Genomic DNA, 26,074 nt, shown 5'->3' on the forward strand with positions numbered 1-26,074 from the left:
TCCAACACCAAGTGTAGCAGCTTGTTGACATCATTCCTTCACAGGGACAGACAACCTTGGATGCTTAAGTCCACTAGTGGCTGGCAGGGCTTTTTTATTCCCTCTGCCTTGGTCATGTGTAATAAAGATGCCTGTACTTTGGATCCATTTCTGGATCTCTTTTCATCCATCCACCAAGCCTCACTTGGGGTAGTGGCTTATCGATTTTTAACTGCATGGTTTCTCCAGTTTCTATGATTTGTCAGGGGCCCTTCATACTCAAAGTATATCCACGTCCTTGCAGCATCACAGAGACCATCCACAAGAAAAATCTACATGGGTAAATGAAAAGTTTTCTCTTTAGATCCCTTCACCACTTTCCTTCTCTTCTCTTATTAATATTGTTTCTGTTTAACCTAAGTAATGCAAGTTCTGGTTTCTCCACTACAAAAGTTCACCTAACAGCCATATCCAACAATCATCCATGAATTAAACTCTGCCTCCTTTGCGATACAAAAAGTCTTCCAAGCCTTTTTACAAGGGGCCTTTCTTCACTGACCTCTCATTAAGGACCTATTCCCTTCATGGGATCTTCGTTTCATTTTTAGAGAAACTTACTCAACCTTTCCTTTGAACCAGCCCGTTTTAGTGGCCTCAAGTACCGTTTTTGGAAAATACTATTTGTGGTGACTGCTGCATCAGCAAGAAGAGTCTTAGAACTGCATTCTTTCTCATGTTGGCCTCACTAATTGGCTTATAATTTCTCACTCCATAATTCATCCTTCATATCAAAGATAGACCATTTTTGCTTGCATCAGAAACTATCAATTTACCTGTGTTTTTCCTCAATATTCAGTTAGAGGAGAGTGCATACTGTATTGACTAGATGTTGCCAGGCGAGTGAGGATGTTCTTCGTGTTTCACTGTTGCAGATATTACATTTGGGTTCTCTGCTTGCAGGTAGCCCTCAGTCGGCCTGATTAACAAAGTCTTGAGTCCTGCATTGGTTGCTGTCCCTTCTTCCATGACGTCAGGGGTATAAAATATGCAGCCGATGCCAGTACATCAGTCTTTCTTGCCATGCGGTGCCCGAAGCAGAAGCAGTTCGCAAGTGCTGGTTGGCCGACTCCTGAAATTTTCATTTTCGAGTTTCAGAGCTGAAGTCTTTAACTAAAGCTAAGTACCCAGTTGGGGAAACTTTTTCTTGCTCCTTACCGATGTCAGTATAAGTTAATAATTGCATTACTTGTGGAAAGCAAATACCTCATAAGGATTTTAATTTATACTGTTTTCCTTGTCGAGGCCCTGACCACGACATAGCTTGCTGTCGATTTTGTGCATTATTAAATCAGCGCACTATCCGTCGATATAGTTTTGCCTCTAAATAATTCGGTTCTCTGTTTAATTATCCAGAAATGTCGGTTAGCCATTCGACTACTGGGATTCTAAAAAAACGCAAAGATAAAGACAGAGACAGGCCGCCGAGGTCCAAAACTGCCGATGACGCTTCTAAGCCAGTCGCCAGTTCGCCGGTACTCAGTGAGGTGCTTTTGCAGCCCCTGATATCCGCTATTTCTGATTCACAGGCCTCTACTGAGACCCATTCGGATTCCGGTATGCCGCGAGTTGCTTCAACTATGGAACCTGCAGATGTCTCTACCTTGGATGGGTCCAGAGCCGCTGTGCAGACACCGGCTTCTGAGGGTGTATTCAGACGTACAGACTTGCATATTAAACCGACGCCTCCTTCTTCTCTTAGGCCTACATCTCGAACCATTCCTAAAAAACGACGCCCAGGCCACATGCTCAGGCCTCTGTGCCTAAAAAACAAATGATAAGAATGGCTGAAGATCTAATAACTCTAATCAGGGGTAGTCAACCCCCCCCTTTCTAAGAGGCCTAGGACTGAAGTGGTTTATGAATCTTCTGACCAGGATTCTGTTTTTTTCTGATTCTTCTGATGATCTGGATTTTCCCTCATCTACTTATGAGGATTCTGATGCAAAGGACTCCATTCCCTCTGCTTCCCCTTCAGAGGATTTGTCTTTTGGGGAAACCCTACATATGCATTTCCACTGGGAAAGCCAGGATTTTTCTGATTCAAAAAAGAGACTTAGGGATTTCTTTCTTCTACCTCAGCATAGGCCTTTAGCTATTCCTCCTGTACTAGACATTGTTGATGGTGCTTTTTCGGAATCTAGTTTGGCTCCTGATTCCTTGCCTCCTGCTCCCAGAAAACCAGACCGATACTACAGGGTCCATGAGTCACACAAGTTCCTTTTTAAAAATCCTATTGCGGATCTAGAGACTATTTCACAGGGGCCCAAGGGCATTAAGGCCTCTACTGCTAAAAATCCTACCCCTTTTGATAGAGACTCAAGGGCACTGGATAGATGGGGTAAGAAGGTTTACACTAATGCAACCTTGGCCATTAGGGCTTTAAACTGCCAGTTTCGTATGTTAAAGTATCAGCAACATGTTATTGGATTGCTTAAACAGAAAATGATGTTGATTCCTGACTGTGTGGGAAATAAAGAATTACAGGATTTAATGCATTCTGCTGAACAAGTTAGAAAACATACTTTACAATGTGGTTTTGATTCATTAGAGGCCTCTTGCAGGGCCTCTGTTACTGGGTCTGTGCTCAGAAGGCATGCTTGGCTTAAGGAGCAATTTTTGCCTGATCATGTTAAAGCAAAATTTTTGGATGCTCCCTTGAATCAGGACCGCCTGTTTGGCAGCAAGGCTGAGTAAGTTCTTAAAAAGATGGAAGATAAAGCTAAATCTATGCAAACTATTAAAGATTTCTTACAAGTTCAGCCTCCTAGATTTAGTAGGCATTGGCCCTCTAAGAATTGGTACTTTCTGGCCCCTTCCAGGTCTTCTCAAGCCAAACCCAGACACAGCAAAAAACCCAGGTTTCAGTCCTAGGGGACACACAGGACTAAGCAGTGGGGGCCCTCCACTTCCAAATCTGGGAGTAAATAAGACTCCCCCCTATGGTGAACTGTCTCAATGACTTCCTTTTAAAACCTCCAAGCACTTATCAACTGACTGTCTCTTTGGGGGGAAAGATTGCTCTTCATGCAAAAAAATGGGAACTCATTACCCAGGACAAATAGGTTTTAAATATAGTGTTCCAGGGATACAGATTTCACTTCCACATGTTGCCAACTCCAAGCGGGTGGCCGGACCTACCCCCAAATCAGTGGGCAGAGGCCCAAAAACAAGTACTTTCTCTCTCAAGCATGGGGGCTATTCAACTGGTACCAGAAGAGGAAAAGGGACAAGGTTTCTACTCGAGACTTTTCCTGGTACCCAGAAAAGACAGTTCATGTCATCCTATCCTGGACCTTTCTACTCTAAACACCTTTTTGGAGATTCCAAAATTCAAGATGCTGACTCTTCAATTACTTCCTAAGCTAGGCAAAGATGCCTGGTTGGCAACACTAGATTTAAAAGAAGCATACCTGCACATCCCAATCAGAGAATCTTGCAGAAGATACATGCGCTTCAAAGCAGGCTACACACACCATCAGTTCTCTGCACTGCCCTTTGGCTTATCTACTGCGCCAAGGGTATTCACAAAGTGCCTAGCTCCAGTCATTGCATTTTGCAGGCAAAGAAATATTCAAATATACCCATACCTGGACGATTGTCTAATTCAGGCAGAAAGCCAGGACATACTTTTGAATCATCTGGCCTTTGTACAAAGGGTTTTAACTTGCCTGGGGTACACCATAAACAAAAAGAAATCACACCTGGTAAGTACCCTGTCAATAAATTATATTCCTGGGAGCAAGATTGAATACAACTTCCCAGGTGGCCTACCTCAAACCAGAGAAACAACTTCATTTGACAACCTACTTCAAACAAGTGGCCACAAAAACCCTGCTATCTGCAAGACAAATACTGCAAGCCTTGGGGTTCATGGCCTCCTGCATTCTTCTAATTCCATACGCACGACTGCATATGAGGAAACTACAGTGGTATCTAAAAAGCCTATGGTGTCAACATTCTCAGGATCTAGAAGCAATGATTTCTATCATACCTTGCCTACGCCTGGAGTTCCTTTGGTGGGCAGAGGCCTGCCACCAAAACAAGGGACCGCCTGCCACCCAAACCCTAACAACAGATGCATCAGATTATGCATGGGGGGGGGGCTCACCTGGCAGGAAAGTGCATTCAGGGCAAATGGAACCCAAGTCAAATGCACCTGCATATCAATCAAAAAGAAATGTTAGCTGTACAGAATGCTCTGACAGCCTTCAAGGACCACATTCTTCCAGAACAATTAATGGTAAAGACGGACAACACCACTGTTACGTATGGAAACTGCTGTGATAGTACTTAGTCATTTTTCAGCCAACAAATGTAAATGTGTGTAGACTTTACTCCTATTTAATTATCTGTAACTGTGTAATATATAGACATATATATTATAGATACGTAGCTATATAGTTTTATATATACATATATATATATATATATATATATATATATATATATATATATACACACACACACACACACACACACACAGAGACTTGTGTGTATGTATATGTATATATATATATATATATATATATATATATATATATATATATATTTTTATATATATATATATATATATATATATATATATATATATATATATAGGTATATATCGAGTGTAGATGGAAATGTGATGAGAAATATATGCCTATTACAGTGTAAACAGCTATTTAGAATGCTGAAGGTTTTTATTATCCGTAATTTGCAACAAAAAATAGCTTTGTATCATTTTTATAAAGGGTTTTAAATATTGAAAGTTTGAAGTTAAACCTTTACTTTGGTTATAAAGAAACATTTTACTTGATAAGCAATCATTTATCTTAAAACAACTTAGTTGGACTAGATTTTCCTAAGAGTAGCGTGACTCTTAACTTGTGCATTGTGCCACACTGCAGAGATCTCATCTTAAAAGCAGATAATAAAATGTGAATCTTGTAATTTTAAAAACATTAAAATGAATGCTGGCTTTATCTTAACGTTGGGAGTGATTTAAAATTAAAATGGTGAAGGGAGAGCTTAGGTAGTCTGTTAAAAATGAATTCCATGGCAGAATGAAATGTTTAAGTTGCATGTGTCCTTCTCTTTTTTTAAATCTGTTGAACAGTAATGGAGAAAAACCTGTTCTAAGTGGTGAAACAGAAGAGCTGCACTTGCTGACACTGATTTGTTTGAAGCATTTTGAACAATTTTATTTTTTTAAAGGTGGAGATCCTGCTCAATGTAGATCAGCTGAAAGAAGAAATAGATTTTTTGACTCGTACATTGCGTGTACAACAGAAGCTGGCTAGCTTGGCTTCCGACAGCCATCCGGTATTGAAAGAAAGACGAGAGTCAAGTAATGTGCTGCTGTGTGACCAGAGCTCACGTGTGAAACTCCTAATGGAATGGGTTAATGCTGTTTTGGCCTTTTACAACACTAGGGTAAGCAAAGGTTTAATTTTTCTTTGTTAATGTTTCCCAACTGTTTTAAGAAAAATCAGACCATTTTGCCTGTATGCTGTTAGAATGTTATAAAAATGTCAAGTTAAAGTACTACAATACAGTTTTAAAATTATTTGAAGCCTTTTCTGCCAAACAGTTTTAGCTATTACTGCTGTAAATCCACAAACGTTTGCAGTCTTGGGTCATTCCCTTGAGCTGTGCCCCACTTGTATATGTTGTCATAATTTGAGCTTAATCAGTTCAATGATTGATTGCTCAGTTAATGAGTTTATATCTGTCTATCACTGTTGCATTGCTAATTTATATACATATATATGTGTTGTTGGTTAGGTTAGTCCCCCCTGGGTCAGTGGCCTATTCTTACAGGAGACCTGAGGCAATGTCCATACTCATTACAGGAAATTTGGCCAGGTTGCTGAAGTTCGTGTACTCTCTTAGCTAAGTCACAGTGAAACATTCCATCTCTGCTTCCACCATACCAATGCAGATGAGACTGAATATCTCTTCTGAAAGATGACATACGTAGGAGGGCAGCAATCTCCCTGCAATATAGTGTACACACTGGAAAATAATTCCAGTCACCTAGTACAGGAAAAGAAGTCAATGTTCTGATCTTTCAGCATGCAAGGTATGTGTGCTGACAGATTCTTTAGTTGCCCTGTGAACGGTTTGTTCTGGAGCAAAGGAGTACCAGTTGATACCATCATCGTTGCCACTGCCACGAAGAAGGAGGTAGCAGAGTAGAGCTCCATGGTCCATCCTCTGAACAAGGGAGCCTCAGGTGATGGACCGTTTTGGGAAGCAGGCGTACTCCTCAGCTGCCTTTGGACCGAGGGTGACTAACTATTTGGCACACTTTATCCACCTCCAACCTCAAGCAGGTGTCTCCCAAGCTTGCCACTCTAACTTCTCTCGCGAAATTCCTCGATGAGGCTAATTTCCATTACTGTGGAAGCTACCTCTCGAGCTGCTGGCATTGGCATCGCCTTGCGGCATCATGCCTGGCTATGCTTGTGCGGGTATGCGGAACCCTTTAAGGCATTGTTTACTAATGCCCTCTTCGATGGTTCCATTTTCTTTGGACCCTCCATAGACACTGTGACCCGCTGCGAGCAAGAAGAAAAGACTCTGTCCGTGGTAAGAATCTAGCTTTTTGCCCTCCCAGAGGTCCTTCTCAAAGACCTAGCAGGGAACCAGAAAGTTAGCATTCCATAAGGCGCAGTCTCCCTTTTAGGACGCTCCTGACAAATTCTCTTCCAGAGGCAGGGGGAGAGGTTTCAGTGGATGCTGCCACCATCATGGTGGGGGAGGCCGCAAAATCAGGGCTCCAGGGAGCTCTTCTCTGAGCAGCCCTACCAGCACTCCTGAAGTGTTACCTGGCTGTTCTGCCATGGAGGCAGTCGGGGGTCACATTTCCCTACACTCACTCCCTGGACAAAAATCACATCTCATCAGTGGGTGTTAAATATCGTTTCCAGGGGTTATTTCATTCCATTTTCAGAACCCCCGTCCGGTGAGAAGTTACCTCCCCGACATTCCACCCAGTCAGAGGAATTTGGCCCTCAAAGACGTTCAACGTTTTCTAAAAAGAGCCATCCAAGAGGTCCCTGCAGGACAAAAGATCCAGTACTTATTCTTACTTCTTTTTATTTCAAAAAAGACTGGGGGCTTGCGTCCTATTTTGGATCTTAGCGAGCTCAATCTTTCAGTCAAGAAGTCAAAGTTCTGGATGGTCACTGCTCAGTTCTTTCTGCCCCTCTTCCGCAGAGACGATTGGATGTGCTCAGTAGATCTCCAGGACACCTGTTATCACATCAGCATAATGAAGCAGTCCAAGAGCCATCTTCACTTCAGGCTAGGAGCCAGTCATTACCAATTTAGAGCCCTACCCTTTGGTCTGACCACAGCTTCCTGGGTGTTTACCAAATTAATGGTGGTGGTAGCTGCTTACCTGCATCTGCAGGGGTTCCAGGTCTTTTCATACCTCGACGATTGGCTCCTCACAGCACCTTCGAGGCATTGACTGACTCTGGCAATTCAGTAAGTTATTCCCCTGTTTCTTCATCTGGGTATAACCGTCAACTGGTAAAATCCAATCTGATCCCCACACAATGGTTGGAGTTCATAGGAGTTCGGTAGGACTCCGTGTCAGAGATTGTAACTTTACCCCTGCGCAGAATTCAGTTGACATGGGAGCAGGTTTCACAGATTTTGGACCTTCCTCGCTCCTCAGTTCATTTGGTTCTTCGGTCTCTCGGTTCCTTGGTCATTCGTCTTATTCCTTTGGCCAGGTACCACATGCAGGTGTTACAATGGACGTTAGCGGTCCAATGGTTGGCTCTTCTTCATCCCCTGTCTGACAAAACTGACTCCTGTGTGCAGACGTCACCATATGTGGTGGCTTTAGTCGCAGGATCTCTCTGTAGGCAGGCCCTTCTCTGTCCTTCTGCCCACGGCCACAAGTGACCGCAGACATCTCCCTCCTGGGGTGAAGGGGGCATTTTGTGATGAAGACCATCCAAGGCACTTAGTCCCCAATAGAGACCAAGTTGCATATAAACGTTCTAAAGATGAAGGACGTTTTTATGTTGTTGCAAGCCTTCCAGGGCTACCTCTCTCTAGGGACGATTGCTATCCAGATAGACAACATGGCAGTCGTCTGGTATGTCAACAAACAAGGGTGAACATGCTCTTACCTGTTGTGCAGAGAGGCTGCAAGAGTATGGGAATGGGCTATGTCCTCCAGCCACTTCCTTATTGCAGTGCACAAATCTGGGGATTCCATCATTTTGGCCGACAGGCTCAGCAGATCAGTCTTGAGTCCTCACGAATGGTCCCCTCAGTCCTTCAGTGGCTAAACAGATTTTCAACCATTGGGGTCAGCCATGCTATGACCTTTGTGCCTCTTCAGTCAACCTCCAATGCAGCATGCATTTTGCCATGATCCCCCCCTCAGGGGGAGTCTCCAAGGGATGCTCTATTCCACTATTGGATTTCGGGTCTCATTTACGCATGCCCTTCTGTTCCTTTAATTCCAAAAGTTCTGTGGAAAGCGCAGTGCCTGAGGACGTCTCTTATCCTCATTGCCCCTTTCTGACCTCATCAGCCATGGTTTCCCTTCATCAGGTCTCATTTGAAGTATCCGGCATGGCTACTAGATCCCCGTCAAGATCTGATTTCCCACCTGTCGGGACTTCCTCTCCCAAACCTTTGGACCCTTTGCCTAACCGCATGATTTCTCCAGTTCCACTGATAATTAAACAGTCCAGGCTTGCGTCCCCTATTAAAAGCATCATTTTGGCCTCCAAAATACCTTCTTACCAGTAAAGTATACAGCAGCAAGTGGAAAAGGTTTCTGATCTGGGCTAGGAGCAGGAATCTGGATCCCTTTTCTGCTTCGGTTTGAGATGTATTTTTGTTCTTGTTACTCCCTCTTGGAAAAGGGAGAAGTTTTTCTATTATGAAGCTTTAGTTGGTGGTGATTTCTAATTTTCCTGAGAGCTCCGAACCTAACTTGTCATCTAGGCTTTGTAAGGCATTTATGAAAGGGGTCTTTCTGCTTCATCCTCCTATTAAGGACCCCTCGCCTCCTTGGGACCTCACGTTGGTTCTGCAATCTCTGACTAGGAGCCCCTTTAAACCTGCCAGTTGATGTGATCTCAAGTTTCTCTTTTGGAAGACTGCCTTCTGGTCACTATCATTTCACCTACGAGGGGTTCAGAATTGCAAGCTCTCTCCATTACTCCTCCTTATATGACCTTTCACAAGGACAGGGTTTCTGTGAGAATCCCTCTTCCTTACCCATGGTTGCTACCCAGTCAACTCTTAATCAGTGCATTTAGCTTCCAGTATTCTTCCCCAGCTGTTCCAGCAGGGGGGAATATATCCTTCATCCCTTGGATGTTCACTGACAGCCTCTGTTCTACTTGCATAGGTCTAAGGATTTTCATAAGTCAGAGTAGTTTTTTGTGGCCTTCTCTGATAGCAGGTGTTGCCTTCAAAGTCATTTAGGTCACTATTTCTAAATGGATATCTAGATTCATCTGTATGTTGTGTAATCTGAACCACCCGGAGATTCCAGGTAGTGTTAGAGCCCATTCTACTAGATCTCTCCATTATAAACCAAATTAAATTTCTAGGAGTAGGATGACTTTTGGCTCCACAGTTCTCCGGCATCTCCTTCTTCCTTGAGGCCTCCCAGGATGTGTGGTAGCTGTGGGACTCTGACCCTGTGATGATAAATGAAGACATGGATAACATCAGATAGAGTTATGTGCTTACCAAAACTTAGCATCTGTGTTATCTTTTGTCTTCATTCATCACATTTTCCACCCTCCATCCACCCTCCTGATTTGATCATGGAGGAAGTTGGAGTGGTTTTCTCTCTACCTTGGTAGGAGTAGCTCAGGAGTATGGTGGCAGACTCTATCTGGGGATTATGGAGGAGCAGGGCATTGTGGGAGGAGGAGGAGCTAGAACTTTGGATCAGTCTGTTGAATATTGCCGGCTTGGATCCGATGTCAGATCTAAGACCCTGTGATGATGAATGAAGACATAGGATAATACAGATGCCAAGTTATGGTAAGTACATAACTCTCTTTTTTGGCCCCATTTCAGCCTGGCACTTCAGTGCTGCCTTATTAGCAGATATGGTGACTCAGTGGTTAAGATCTCGATCTCTATCTTTTTCTTACAGCTCCAATATCTGGGATTCAGGCCAGACCATCCAGGCATTGTCTGTGTGGAGTATGCATGTTGTGCCTGTGTCGTCCTGAGTTTTCTTCAAGTACTCTTGGTTCTTCCCTTCTCCCAAAAACATGCTGTTTGACCACCTAGTCTGAAGTTGTCCATATGTATTACATTTACCCTTGCCCTTGTGCTCTAGGTTGAAGTGTCCAAGATGACCAGTGCACTTGTCTGTTTAACAAATGAATACATTTAAATTTATTAGAAAAGCTTTTCTATAATGGCCATCACATCAACCTGAAGAGTATCTGAGCTTCAGGCTGTCATGAACAAGTGAGCCTCTTACACTCTTCAAGAAGGACCAAAGCCTGAGGACTAACCCCTCCTGTATGATTAAGGTGGTGTCTGAAGTGAGCGTCTAGCATAACACTCAACTCTCTACTCTTTCCCCATGCATGCAGAATAAAGGGAAAGAATTCTGCATCTGTTGGCTGTATACAAGGAACCTAGGTACTGTTTCAAACAAGAATGAGGAAAGTAGAAGAGGAGACCAGTTTTTATCATCTTCGAGACAGAGAAAGATTGAACCCCTGTATCAAAACAGATGTTGTCCAAGTGAATAGCCTGTTGCAGCCTTTTTTGTGAGGCAGCAACATGAACATCCCTTCAGACTTTTTTCAAATATTACTAAGTGGAAATTAAAGCTAAAACAGCTTGCCCTCAGCCATTGTTTTTAGACAGCTGCAATCCCTGCTCTCTCTTTTCTTTGGTTGCTGTGGTATTCTCGCTGGATTAAGAAATACTTCTGTAGCAGTTATTGCTTTGTAGAAAATAACCACTGCAGTAAAGGGTCCAATCCACCATCCCCCCAATGATCTGTGTAGGTGAAGGCAGAGGACTACATGCAATTTCCCCTTTAACACTTACAGGATGGCAGTCAGTATTGTCTATTATTTTATTCAGCCTATATGATCTATAGCAATCTAAGCCTTTACAAATCTGTCAGACTAGACAATAGAGAGAAAGGTACACAAGCATGATGTTCATCATGTTTCACTGTTGCAGTCATTACAATTGGGTTATCCTGCTGGCAGGCTACCCGCAGTCAGCCCGAGTTCCAAAGTCTAGGTCCGGCATCGGTTGTTGTCGCCTCCTCCCTGATGTCAGTGCGCCAGGGGTATAAAAGATGCAGCCGACGCCATTTTCTTCAGTCTTTCTTGCCGCGCGGTGCTCGAAGCAAAAGCAGTTCGCAAGTGCCGGTCGGCCAACTCCTGAGATTTTCAAATTCGAATTTCAGATCCAAAGTCTTCATTAAAGCTAAGTACCCCATTGGGGAAACGTTTTTCTTGCTCCAGACCGATGTCAGAAAAAGTTAATAATTGTATTTCTTGTGGGAAGCAAATACCTCATAAGGATTTTCATTCTTACTGTATTCCTTGCCTAGGCTCTGACCACGACGTTGCTAGTTGTTGGTTTTGTGCTAGATTTAATCAATGCACTATTAAGCGTCGGTACGATTTTGCATTTCATTACTAGAAGATTCAATTATATAATGCCGTCGGAACAGCCGACTACAGGAGTTTATAAAAAGCGAAAAGAAAAGGACAGGCATCCGAGGTCCAGAACCGACGAGGCTTCCGTTAGGCCTGTCGCCGGTTCTCATTGAGGCACTTTCGCAGCCCCTGATGCCCGCTACCTCAGAGCCACAGGCTGCTTCCGACTCCCACGTGGAGCCGACTAGGCTGCTGGAAACTCAAGGTATTAGGCACTCGGAAACTATTCCCTCAGATGGGTCCAGAGCCGCAGAGCAATCATCGGCTTCTGGGGTGTTTTCAGGCCTACACAGTTATATGTAAAATCAACTTCAGCTTCAAAGGCAAAGACTAAAGCAGCTCTAAAGACAGAAACAAGTGCAGCATTCTCCTGGACAGGCCTCCATGCCGAAAAAACAGATGCTTAAAATGGCCGAAGACCTAATTACTTTGATCAGGGGTTCCCATCCCCCTCCTGATAAGAGGCCTAGGCAAGAGATAGAATATGAATCTTCAGATCAGGTTTCCATTTCCTCTGATTCCTCTTCTGAACCAGGAATATTCCCCTTCCTCCCTATGAGGATTCTGATGCTGAAGAATCTATCCCTTCAGCCTCTCCTCCTGAGGATTATTCTTTTGGGGAGACCCTGCATACTATGAGGGAGCATTTCCACTGGGAGAGCCAATTGCTCAGAATCCAAGAAAAGGCTCCGAGACATCCTTTTATTACTTCAGCACCGGCCCCATGCTATTCCTCCTGTTTTAGACATTGTAGATGATGTGTTTTCAGAGTCCAGTCTGTCTCCTGACTCTTTACCACCAGCTCCTGTTAAGCCAGACAGATACTACAGGGTTCCTGATTCACATAAATTTCTTTACAAAAACCCTGCTGCTGACCCAGAAGCTATTTCTCAGGGTCCCAAGGGGGTTAAGGCTTCCACTGCAAAAAACCCTATCCCCTCTGATAGGGATTCAAGGACCCTGGACAGATGGGGGAGAAAGATTTATACTTCTGCTACCTTGGCTGTAAGAGCTTTAAATTGTCAGTTTCATATGATTAAATATCAGCAATATCTTATGTCGCTGCTTAGACAGAAAATGTTGACAAATTCAGTATATGCAGAAAACAAAGAAATGCAGGATTTATTGCATGCAGCTGAACAAGTGGGAAAGCATACTTTGCAATGTGGTTTTGATTCTTTAGAGGCCTCCTGCAGGGCCGCAGTTACAGGTTCTGTCATTAGGAGGCATGCTTGGTTAAAAGAACAGAATCTGCCCGATCATGTTAAAGCAAAACTATTAGATGCTCCATTACAACATGATACCTTGTTTGGTGTTAAACCAGAAGAGGTGTTGAAGAAAATGGAGGACAAAGCTAAATTTATGCAAACAGTGAAGGATTTCTTAGAGGTACAGCCTCCCAGATTTAGCAGGAACTGGCCTACAAAGAATTGGTCCTTTCCAGTGTCAGGCCACAGAGGCAGATACAGACGCCCCAGAGGCAGATCACAGCCCCAAGGCTCATACAGATCTAAACAATGGGGTGCTTCTACCTCCAAAAGTGGAGAGGAAAAATCAGAGCCATACAGGAAACCGTCTCAATGACTTCCCCTGCCAGCACCAAGCACTTATCTTCTGGCAGCTCCTTTGGGGGGAAAACTAGCACTTTTTTCAAAAAATTGGCATATGATCACACAGGACAAATGGGTCTTAAATATCGTATCTCAAGGCTACAGGTTCCACTTTCACACCCTGCCAAGGCCAAACGGTATGCCAGACCTGCCACGCAATCAGTGGGCAGAGGCACAAACCAAGTTTCATCCCTCATGGACATGAGAGCCATTCAGCAAGTACCACAGCAAGAGCAGGGACAAGGATTTTACTCAGGGCTATTCTTGGTACCCAGAAAGGACAAAGCCTGGAGACCAATACTGGACCTGTCTATCCTAAACACATTCTTGGATATTACAAAATTCAAAATGTTAACTCTGCAGCAGCTTCTGCCCATGCTGGGTAAGAAGGCTTGGCTTGTGACTTTAGACCTAAAAGAGGCATACCTGTATGTCCCAATCAGATAATCATGCAGAAGATACCTCAGATTTATAGCTGGCTCAATGCACTACCAATTCTCTACACTGCCCTTTGGCTTATCTACTGCGCCCGCGGTCTTCACAAAATGCCTGGCACCAGTAATTGCATTTTGCAGCCAGGAATACAAATATATTCTTACTTGGACGACTGCCTTATTCAAGCTGAGAACAAGGACATTCTACTACAGCATCTGGTGTTTGTAAAAAAAATTACTAACAGGTCTAGGGTACACAGTAAACGAAAAGATATCACAACTCGTACCCTCTCAAGAGATATTCCTGGGTGCAAGCATAAATACAACTGCCGAGATGGCTTATCTCATGCCAGGCAAACAGACAACTGACTACTTATTTCAAAATGTTGGCAACAAAGACCCAGTTATCTGCAAGAAAAATTCTGCAGGCTTTGGGCTTCATGGCATCCTGCATACTGCTAATTCCATATGCATGACTGCATATGAGGAAACTTCAATGGTATCTAAAAAGTGTTTGGACTCAACATTGCCACAGCCTGGAAACAATAATTACCCTCATTCCCTGCCTGCAACAGGAGTTTCAATGGTGGGCAAAAGCCTTCCACCTCAACACGGGACAGCCATTCACCTTACCCACAGCCAGGCAGACACTGACAACAGATGCATCAGATTATGCCTGGGGGGCCCATATGGCAGGAAGATGTATTCAGGGCACATGGTTCGCAAGTCAAATGCATCTACATATCAATCAAAAAGAGATATTAGCTGTTCAGAATGCCCTGACAGCCTTCAAGGATCTACTTCATCCAAGACAACTACTGATAAAGACGGACAATACTACAGTCATGTGGTACATAAACAACCAGGGGGGCACGCATTCCTACCCCCTCTGCAGACTAGCCATGAACTTGTGGGACACAGCACTCACTTACAAAGTACATCTGCAAGCACAATTCCTGCCACGAAGGATAAATACTCTGGCAGACGAACTAAGCAGAAACCTAATGGATCCCCATGAGTGGAAATTGGATCCACAAGTCTTCAGCATGATAACAAGGAACGGGGGATGCCCGGACATAGACCTATTTGCCTCCCCTCACAACTGCCAACTACAGAGATTCTGCAAAAGGCTTATCACAAGCAAGTATGGAAAGTGGATGCTCTGTCTTTCAGCAGGAAAAACCCTAACAGTTTATGCCTTTTCCCCTCTGCCTCTCCTCCCCAAGGTCAGACAAGAGAAGCCAAAAATGATACTGATTGCCCCAGACTGGCCCCGCCAGCACTGGTACCCAATCCTAAAGAGCTTGTCTCAATGCCCAACTTGGACATTACCTCAAATTCCTCACTTACTGACCCAACAAGACAGTCGGATACTGCACAGCCACCTCAGGACCTTAAACCTGGCAACATGGTTGGTAATGTAGCCATTCAAGACACACCTCTCTCTAAAGCAGTGATGGATGTTTTTTTGGAGGCCCGGAGGCCTAGCACCAGAAAATCTTATGCAGAAAAATGGAAGAGATTCTGTGCTTGGAACCAGGCACAAGGTATTGACACGACTGTTCCAAATATTCCTCAGATTTTGCAATACTTAACTGAGATGCTGGATAAAGGCCTTTCCTTTTCATCAATTAAAATTCATTCCTCTGCCATTTCAGCTCATTACAATACAGAACCACCTATTTTTTCTCATCCATTACTAAGGTAATATCTCAGAGGGGCCAAAAACATAAGACCTCCTAGGAGAGCACCAATAACTGCATAGGACCTCAACTATGTCTTGGACAAACTCACACTGCCTCTGTTTGAGCCAGCCTCTGCAGCTGATATAAAATTCTTATCCTGGAAAACAGCTCTGCTCCTGGCAATAACCTCTGCTAGACGAGTCTCAGAGTTACAGGCACTCATGGCTGTGGAACCTTTTATCATTTTCCATCCTGACAGGGTTTCCTCTTAGGACAAAACCCTACATTTATGTCTATGGTAGTGTCCAGTGTGGCCCTTAACCAAACAATTAATTTGCCTACCTTTTACCCAAACCCACAGAATAAGGGTGAGAGACTTCTGCATTCTTTGAACATTCACAGGCAGCTACGCTTCTACTTGGACAGAACCAAAGCTTTCAGAAAGACTGAACAACTTCTAGTGCCATATGCTGCAGGATCACAAGGAAAGCCTATCTCGAAACAGACTATTTCAAAGTGGATAGGCCACTGCATTCATTTCTGCTATTCACAGCATGGCAAATCAGTGCCTAAGGGCATTAGGCCACATTCAACCAGAGCAGCAGTCACTTCAGCAGGCTTCCTCAGAGGAGTACCAACCAGAAACATCTTAGAGGCTGCAACTTAAGAGTTCAGTGCATTCTTTTACAAAGCACTATCACTTACCTCTCTACTCTAAATCCAGGGCAGGCTTTGCCACTGCAGTTCTGGAGGGCCTGATAGCCTCTCCTAATCCTATTTAGCACTAGCCTCCCAGCCTTAGCTTTGGGATTCAACCCAATTCTAATGACTGCAACAGTGAAACACGATGAACATAGTACAGTTGTGTACCTACCATAAATGTAGATGTTCGAGTGTATTCACTGTTGCAGTCCAGGTTACCCTCCCACCATCCCCCTTTTCCTTTCTTGGACTTATCTGTACTTCTCTTCTATACAACCTATGTGGTGTATTTGCTTTTAGATGAAGGAAAAGTTGTTTTTTGTGTATGCATGCTTATTGGCATAATTTAGCCTACCATTTTAGGGGCACCTGACATCTGGGGCAAGAAAAACTGAAGAAAATGGTGTCGGCTGCATCTTTTATACCCCTGGCGCACTGACGTCAGGGAGGAGGCAAAAGCAACTGACGCCGGACCTAGACTTTGGAACTCGGGCCGACTGCAGGTAGCCTGCCAGCAGGATAACCCAATTGTAATGACTGCAACAGTGAATACACTCTAACATCTACATTTATGGTAGGTACACAACTGTACTTTTCTACTCCAGACTGTTTCTGGTGCCAAGAAAAGAGAACTCTTGGCGCCCTATCCTGGATCTGTCAGTTCCCAACACCTTCCTGGTGGTACCAATATTCAAAATGCTTACACTCCAGCAGCTGCTTCCTATGCTAGACAAGGACTCCAGCAGCTGCTTCCTATGCTAGACAAGGACTCCTTGCTGGTCACCTTAGACTTAAAAGAAGCTTATCTGCACATCCCCATAAGGGAATTCTGCAGGAAATATCTACGTTTCAGGGCAGGCTCTATGCACCATCAGTTCTCTGCACTTCCCTTTGGCTTATGTACTGCGCCCAGAGTATTCACAAAGTGCCTGGCTCCCAGCCATTGCATACTATAGGCAGAGAAACATTCAAATTTACCCTTACTTGGACGATTGCCTGATTCAGTCGGACAGTCAGGAATTGCTACTTCAGCACCTGATGTTTGTAAAGAGACTCCTAACTTCTCTGGGATATACCATCAACGAAAATAAATCACATCTGGTACCCAGCCAAAAGATTGTATTCCTGGGAGCAAGCTTGAAATCAACTTCTCAGATGGCATTCCTCACTCCAGAAAAGCAGTTTTTTTTGACAAATTACATCAACTACTGGCCACCCAAACCCAGCTATCTGCAAGAAAAATACTGCAAGCACTAGGGTTCCTGGCCTCATGCATCCTTCTAATTCCATATGCTAGACTGCATATGAGGAAACTTCAATGGTACTTAAAAAGTCTCTAGTGTCAACATTCTCAGGACCTGGAAACAGTGATTTTTATCATTCCTTGCTTAAGGACAGAGGCCCTTTGGTGGGCAGAGGCTTGCAACCACAACAAGGGACTCCCTTTCACTCAACCCCCCCCGCCACCCAAACCCTGACAACAGACTCATCAGATGCATAGGGGGGCTCACATAGCATGCAAATGCATTCAAGGCAATTGGATCCCAAGACAAATGCACCTGCATATCAATCAAAAAGAAATGTTAGCTGTACAGAATGCCCCGACAGCCTTCAAAAACCTTATCCTTCCAGGACAACTCTTGATAAAGTCAGACAACACCTCAGTTATGTGGTCCATAAACAAACACGGGGGAACTCATTCCTGCCCACTCTGCAGGTTAGCCATTGCTCTGTGGAATACAGCACTAAACTTGTCCAGAAGGATAAAGCACACAAGGCGAAGCTATAATACATCCTGTTTAATATAAATAACTCCACACGACAAACATGAAGGTACAAAACCACTAGTTCAAGAAAAAATGAACGGATCAAGCGCTTTCATCCACCAGCATGTGGACTTCATCAGAATCAATTAGTTAATTAACTAAAACCTTTTTAAACACTTTTTGGCGCCAACACAGCACTTCCATTTAAAGAAATACATCACTAAAATATGTATCAAAACATATGTTATGTCCATCCTATTTAAAGTGCATATCGTGCTCTAAATATATAAGCTTCAACAGTTTTTACATAAAAAATGACATTAAATAAAATATGCAAAGATAAAAATAAAAATAAATAAAAATGAAAACTGAAACAAAAATATTATATGTATGTATTAGTCATATATTAAATGTCTGTTGATCGCTGATTCTAAATCAAGTAAAAACCAATGCAAATTACATAATTAGCTGTCATAGTCTGTGGAATACAGTCTTGAGCAATCAAGTGCATCTGCAAGCTGAGTTCCTGCCAGGCAAACAAAATCACTGGCAGATGACTTAAGCAGAAATGTAATGGACCCACACGAGTGGAAACTGAATCCCAACTCATTCAACCTTCTAATCCACAGCTGGGGGACTCCAGAGGTGGACCTCTTTTCTTCCCCCCAAAACCATCCATTGAGCAAATTTTGCACCAGAACTCCTCACAGCGAAGCATGGAAAGTGGATGCCCTATCCTTTACATGGGAAAACCTGTCAATCTTATGCCTTTCTCCCTCTACCCCTCCTCTCGAAAATACTACTGAAGATCAAACAGGACAGACAAAGGACAATCCTTATTGCACCAGACTGGCCATGCCAGCACTGGTACCCAATTTTACGCAGTCTGACAGCATTGCCACCCTGGCACCTACATCAGACCCCCCCCCTCTCTGCTGTCCCAGCAGGAGGGCCACATTTTGCATCCTCAGCTGCAAACCCTGAACCTAGCAGCCTGGCTTATTCCCGGAATACATCACCAGCAACCCTCAGCAAACAGGTGCTGGATGTCATCCTTGAGGCCAGGAGGCCTAGTAACAGGAAATCCTATTCAGAAAAGTGGAAAAGATACTGTTCTTGGAGCCAGTCTCAGGGAAAGGACACAGGCGTGCCCACCTTACCTCAATTCCTAGGTTATCTAGCAGAGCTGCTCCACAAAGGCCTATCCTTCTCATCAATTAAGATTCATGCCTCTGCCATCTCAGCTCATTACAATACTGTGCCACACCTCTTCTCTCACCCTCTGGTCAAACAGTTGCTGAGAGGAGCTAACAATTTAAGACCCCCGAGGAGAGCTCCCACTCCTGCCTGGGACCTTAACTTTGTATTAGAGAAGCTCACGCTTCCCCCTTTTGAGCCTGCTGCTACAGCAGAAATTCCTCTCTTGGAAAACAGCTTTATGTCTAGCCATCACTTCAGCAAGAAGAGTGTCTGAGTTACAGGCCCTTATGACTGTGGAACCCTTTATTATCTTCCATGCGGACAGAGTTTCCCTCAGGACTAACCCATCATTTAGGCCCAAGGTGATATCAGGTGTGGGTTTAAATCAATCCATCCATTTGCCAACCTTTTTTCCTAATCCTCAGAATAAAGGAGAAAGGATCCTGCGCTCCTTGGACATGCACAGGCAGCTCAGGTTCTACCTTGACAGGACTAAACCTTTCAGAAAATCTGACCAGCTGCTAGTCAGCTTTGCTACAGGGGCAGAGGGCAAGGCCATTTCAAAGCTAACCATTTCCAAATGGATAGTACACTGTATCCATTTCTGCTACAAACACCATGGAAATCCTATCTTACAAGGGATCAGTATTCATTTCACTAGGGCTACTTCAACCTCTACAGCATTTCTCAGGGGGGTCCCTACCAGAGACATCCTGGAAGCTGCAACCTGGAGTTCTGTACACACCTTCAGCAAGCATTTATCACTTAACTAATTTTTTCTAAATCCAGAGCTGGACTTGCCACAGCAGTCTTGCAAGGCCTGCTAGCCAGCCCTAATACTTCTTGACTGCCTCCACCCTTCCTCAGCTTTGGGAATCAACCCAAGTGTGATGACTGCAACAGTGAAACACGAACAACATAGTACAGTTGTGTACGCTTACCATAAATGTAGATGTTGGAGTGTATTCATTGTTGCAGTCCTGGTTACCCTCCCTCCATCCCCCTGACTTTTCTATACTTTCTACCTATCTTCTTTTATGCCCATATCTTATGGCAGTGGTATTTAATTTTTACTGGGGGTGCTCCGTTCCATGTAATTGCTTCCTATTTTGGGGGCTCCTGACATCTGGGGCAAGACAAACTTGTGTAATGGCATCTGCTGCATGTTTTGTATCCCTGATGTCATGGAAGAGGCGACAGCATCTGACGCAGAAATCCCATGACTCTGGTATTCGGGCCGACTGAGGGCTACCTGCAGGCAGATAGCCCAAGTGTGATGACTGCAACAGTGAATACACTCTAACTTATGCATTTATGGTAAGTGTACACAACTGTACTTTCTTCACTCCTTATTCCTGCTTTTAGGAAGAACTGATGACATCATAACCTTCGCAGCCTAGGAGAAGGTGCAGTGTCCAGGCCTGTGCTCTTCAGCATGCTCAGGACTTGACGGCTACTGTATCCTTATGAGTATCTCTTGCATGCGTTAAGGCTTACAAAGTCTTGCAGCAAGTTGTAGAGAGTCTGTGACTGCAGAGGCTTCATATGCTTAACAATTATCTTCTGGTGTTAGACCCTGTCAACAAGCACTGGAGTGTGTGTGACACCCATCAGTTTCTTGGTTGCTCGCCCATTTCTACAGATACCCCAGTCATCAGTCGTACTGATGAACATTGCCCTGGTTAGGTGGAAAACTTCAGGGATCATGGTTTTTGTGTGGATAAGGAAATTCTCTTCAACCATTTGGAAGTGCAGGCAGTCTTCCTGGTCTTGAAGACCTTGCAGGTGAAGCTACTGCTAGCATTTTTTCTCATTGGTCAGATATGCAGTGTGCCATGTGATGTATAAATCTGTAGAAGCGCTTAAGATCTTACGCTTGTGCATGGAATTAATGCATCACAGATAGTCAGCAGTACCCAGGCATCACTGTTAAGCAGTTCCCATCCAGGGATACTGAGGCAAACAGGAAGGCTTTCTAAGCTGCTTCTCCAGTCTTCGCCTGAAATTGTAAACTCAGAGGTCATGTCAAGTCCAGGTTTTTCAGTAGTTGGATGCATCAGAATTCTTACTTTCCATTCAGGAAAGTGCATTTTGTCATATTCTTCTGGGTGCAGTAGGTCAAGAGAGTACATGATGTGGATGTTTTCTCTCCATCCTGTGGATTCTGTACCAACCCCACCCCATTCTCCATGATTCTAGTACTTATTGCAGGCTTCATGGAAAATAACCAAAATTAATTCTGTACATCTTTGATGGCTTTGAAGGGAATGGTTTCAGTCTTGCAGGTCCATGACAGTACAGGAAGAACTGTGGTCCTTCCCAAAATTGTCCCGAATTATTACAATACCAGCTGGCTACACTTTAGTTGCTGCCTTCTGATGTAGATGCTTTGATCCAGGTCAGCCTTTATAACAGATGATTTAGAAGTATTTTAGGTGTGCTGTCTTCTGTTATCTGACCATGTAAATCCTCCTGAGAGATGTTGTGGTCAAAGCCTGCTTCACAAGAGGAGTGGCTGCCACTTGTCACTTTCTTCATGAAATTCTCCACTGGAGACGTTTGTACCACAGATACTTGGTCTTTTGCACAAGTCTTCACAAAGCATTTTTGTCTCCTTTGAGAGTTCTGGTATTGAACCTTGTTCCTTGTACCATCTTCTTGCTTCTCCTACTCTATGGTATTGATCCTGCTTTGAATTCTTCACAACCAGAGAACCCATCAGATTGTTTCCTTGATATCAGATTTATCACGCATATTCTTAACTTATCATTTGACCTACAAGGGGGATCTTCTTTGATGGGTTAAGAATGATGTCCGGATTGAAACCACTGTTGGAATATTTTTAACAAATGGGTTTTCGTCTGCTCACATCTGTCCGTAGTACCAAAGCTTTACCTTTCTGAGAGTGTATGTCCAATGCGTGATTTCCACTCATATGCATGGGGTTATATAGGTAGATATGCGCATGAGTTCCCCAGACTGTGTCTCACTACCAGCCTAAATGCAGGTCCTGCATCCATTAAACTGATCTGTGTTGGGTCGTTGGTACTGTTGCTTCATTTGTTCACTTTTCATATAAGTCCCTGTTGAGAAAGTCTTTTTTTTTTCGGACTGTGTTTAGAATTGTTTTGTTAGATGTCAGCTAGGAGAGGTGAGGGCACATGCAGTAGGCAGATTCTGTACAAGGACTTTCACACCAAGTGCCTTTTTTGTCTAGGCCCTGAACGCAACTACAAAGCCTGCTCTATTTGCTGCTCATTTGTTCCAAAAACCCTTAGGTCAAGGCTTTCCTCCTTTAACTTGCTCTGTGAATCATAGCATCTAAAATGCGTGGCCAGTCAAAGATGGTGGAATCCTTAGCACTTGATATAGCACTTCCACCAAAGAAGAAACTTGAGACCTTGCTCCTTATACTAGTAAGTCCTGAATAATAATAATTTGCATTCTAACATTTCTGAGTTAGATGTTCCCACTGAGGTTGCAGAACCTGTGGTGCGCCCAATATCCTTTAATTTGCCCACTACCAAGACCCTGTTGGAGGCTGGTATAGATTCTTTGGCCTTCCAGGCTACAGAAACCTCTAAAGAACCATGCCTTATCTTTCAGAGGGACCACATGGAGTCAGTCAAATAGAGATGGGAGAGGTTCCAGGTACTCTTGAAGTACACCAAGGGTCCATACCTCCAAGACTTGTTCTGGCAGATGTCATGCCTAAAAACAAAATCGGCATGTGACCTCCTCTTCTGCTTCTAACGAAAAAGAATTGATCAATTTCTTCCACGGCTTATTTAAAGCTATTATGGCCCCAAAGCCACCTCCTTTTGTGACCCATCTGCCTCAGGCCATACTACAAGTACATAGTCAAGATTCTCCTTCCTCTGAGGAAGAACAAGACACAGACTCTGATCATTCTCTGGATTACGTCTCACAAGTTTATTCTCCAGCACAGCTCTCTTTCAATGAAAGAGATTCCCTTTCTCCAGGTACTCCCATTGAAGAGGCCACTTTTGGAGAAACTATTTAGGACACTGATACACTTTGAATGGCAATCAAAGCATATCTGTGATGCACAAAAAGGTACTGTAATTTTCTGGAAATTGGCACACCAGCTCATTTGCCAGTCCCCTGCAATGAGAGGGTATACCAGGACACCTTCCAGTCAACCTGTTCAGCTCCTGATTTTCAACCACCAACACCTAAAATACTAGACCAGTTCTATAAGGTATCTGATTACCTTAAATACCTGTATAAGAATCCTGTAGCTAACCCTGTTGCAGTCCCTCTTCTCAGATTAACCATGCATGCTGCTCCCCAGTGCTAATACCCTTCCCACTGAGAAGGATAGCAGGGCTATGGACAGATGTTGGGAAATAAAGTTTACACCTTCACCACCTTAATTTTCAGAGATATTAACTGCTAAACTCAAATGACAAAAGTATTTGCTCACTATACTACAGTCTTTGCAAAAGGTTATGTCAGACCCATAGCATATTCTAAGCAGCAAATTCCGATATTACTGTCTGAATTTGCACAAATAGCCAAATACAGGATAAAATGCATTTATGATACTGTAGATACCACCTGCAGGGCTGTTGCCACAGACTGCATTATTACACAATATGCATGGATGTGCAGTCAGCCAATCCCTGAGGACTTCAAATCTAAATTTCTAGAGTCACCCTTAGACAAAGATCCCTTGATTGTTCCACAGGCTAACCGTCTCTTCATAGCCCTACAAAACTATGAAAGATTGTAGACAAATTCTACTCTCTGAAGTCCCTAGATAATAGAGAAAGTACCCCACCAGGTCTATTACTTTTGTTAAGAGGGAGCTTAGGCCCAGTCACAAAGAAAAACACTAAGAAAAATATTTCCAGACAAACCATGTAGGGAATCTCCTTTAGGAAGGCCTCCTTTGGAAGCAAAAACCTCTGACTACTTTCCCAATTACTCTTGCCCTCTCCTCAAACCCTCTGTTCCTCTACTCAAAAGACTTTCTCCCTCCCCTTTTGGGTAATGGTAACTACAGACGAATGGGTTCCGACCATCATCAAAGAAGGTTATGTCATGTCTTAGGAAAGCATTCCATTTGTAAAGGACCTGCCTCTTCCACCTCTTGACCAGCTTTCGTTGCTCGATCCTGTTTCAGACTTACTAGATCAGAGCACCATAGGAAGAGTGCCAACGTCCTTCATAGGAAAACGTTTCTGTTCCAGAATCTTTCTGGCATCAAGAAAGGACAGTGGAGACCCATTCTGGATCTTTTTTTTTTTTTATTTTTATTTTTTTTTTTTTTTTTTTTTTTTTAAGTGCTTTCTTGATGGTCCATACTTTCAAAACACTTTCTTTTCATACCCTAATGCCTTTCATTCTTCCTCGCGTCTTTTTGGTATTGCTATACCTAAAAGATGTCTACCTTAATATTCTCGTTCAACCCTTTTTTATATGAAATTCATCAGATTCATCTCTGGCTCTTCACATTTTCAGTTTACTGCTTTGCCCTTTGTTCCCTCTACAGCACCAAGAGTATTTACAAAGTATCTAGGTCCATTGGTGGCTTAACTGCCACACACATAGGAATTCAGATGTTCCTCTTCTTGGATAAACTACTGATCCAAGCTCTCTCCATGGACATCCTCCTTAAGCATGTGCATTACATGGTACATCTCCTGATAATCCTGAGATTCATAAACAACTTAAAAAAAATCCTATCTTACATCCACTCAGGACGTAGTTTTTTCTGGGTTCTGGGTTGTAGACTGGACACTTAAGTGCATGCCTTTCTTCCTCAGGGAAAAGGTTCAGTCTGGCCAAATTTTTCCAAAACCTGTACTCCATGTCCCACTACACAACAAGTGAGATCCTCAGGGCTTTGGGTTTTATGGCAGCTACCATCCCAGTGCTTCCTCTGGTCAGACTACACATGAGGAAACTTCAGTGGTAGCTGAAATCTGTGTGGTCCCAGCATTCCCACCCACTGGATACCCTGACTCTCTCCAACCTTGTTTCAGAAAGGAGTTATTCTGGTGGAAGAAACGTGTTATGGTCACCCTTAGTCTTCCTTTCACCCCAGTCCCACCCAGCCAAGATTTTCACACAGATCCTTTGAACAGGCCATGGCAGCATGGACAGGATCTCACCGAGTGAATGGGAAATGGCTTTCTCCTCTCTTGAAAAGCTTGAAAGAAATTATACCTCTTCTGCAACCTCTGCAGATTTTCTCCCACATAAGTAAACAAGGCGCACACATTGGTGTACACTGACAACACCTCAGTCATGTAGTAATTAAAGAAATTGGGGAGGGGGGCAAACTTTCTTTCCCACTGTGAAGGCTAGCACAGGAAACATGGCACCTAGCCACACAAGCGAACATTACTTTGACAGCCGCAAACATTCCCTCACAAGATATTTATTTGCTGGCAGACTGCTTAAGCAGGACCCTGGAGGACCCCCACGAATGGATCCTGAACAGACACGTCTTCAAAACAATCAGGCATCAGTGGGACATACCACAAATAGACCTCTTTAGAAAACCACCAGCTTCCTTGGTTCTCCACCAGGATCGTTTTTGTCCTTAATCGGGAGGACAGATGCCTTCTCTTTCCAGTGATCAGAGAGGATCCTCTATGCCTTCACTCCTCTGCCACTGCCTCCATGATTTCTTCTAAAAGCCCAAAAGAAACTCCAAAATTTCTACTTCAGGCCTTTTACTGGCCAATACAACATTGGTTTCCCCCTCATACTCAATCTGTCCAAAGGAAATTGCTGGAAGATACAGTTGCAGCCAGATGTGGTCACTCAATAGCAAGGTCTGCTTTTCCATCCCAATCTAGCCTGTCTGTTTCACTCCATGAATGATAGGGTTCTGATCCTTAAAAGGCACCTCTTCTCTGAGGAGGTGGTTCAGATTTTACAGGAAATCTACTACCATAAAATCAAAGTGGATCCAGTCCAAGTGGAAAA

The 26,074-nt window shown here is 43.6% G+C and overlaps 1 protein-coding gene across 1 annotated transcript in view; it reads left to right on the top strand.

Moving 5' to 3' along the window:
* The window catches only part of ASPM (assembly factor for spindle microtubules), a 2,279,206-nt gene that overhangs the window by 775,420 nt on the left and 1,477,712 nt on the right, over positions 1–26,074 (top strand). The window contains exon 14 of the mRNA XM_044080257.1: positions 5,236–5,454. Within this exon, the coding sequence (XP_043936192.1) occupies positions 5,236–5,454 (219 nt within the window). The remainder of the gene's footprint in view (positions 1–5,235; positions 5,455–26,074) is intronic.

This window comes from Protopterus annectens, chromosome 8.part0 (assembly GCF_019279795.1).
Source record: "Protopterus annectens isolate FY-2018-M chromosome 8.part0, PAN1.0, whole genome shotgun sequence".
Classification (NCBI taxonomy): Eukaryota; Metazoa; Chordata; order Ceratodontiformes; family Protopteridae; genus Protopterus; species Protopterus annectens.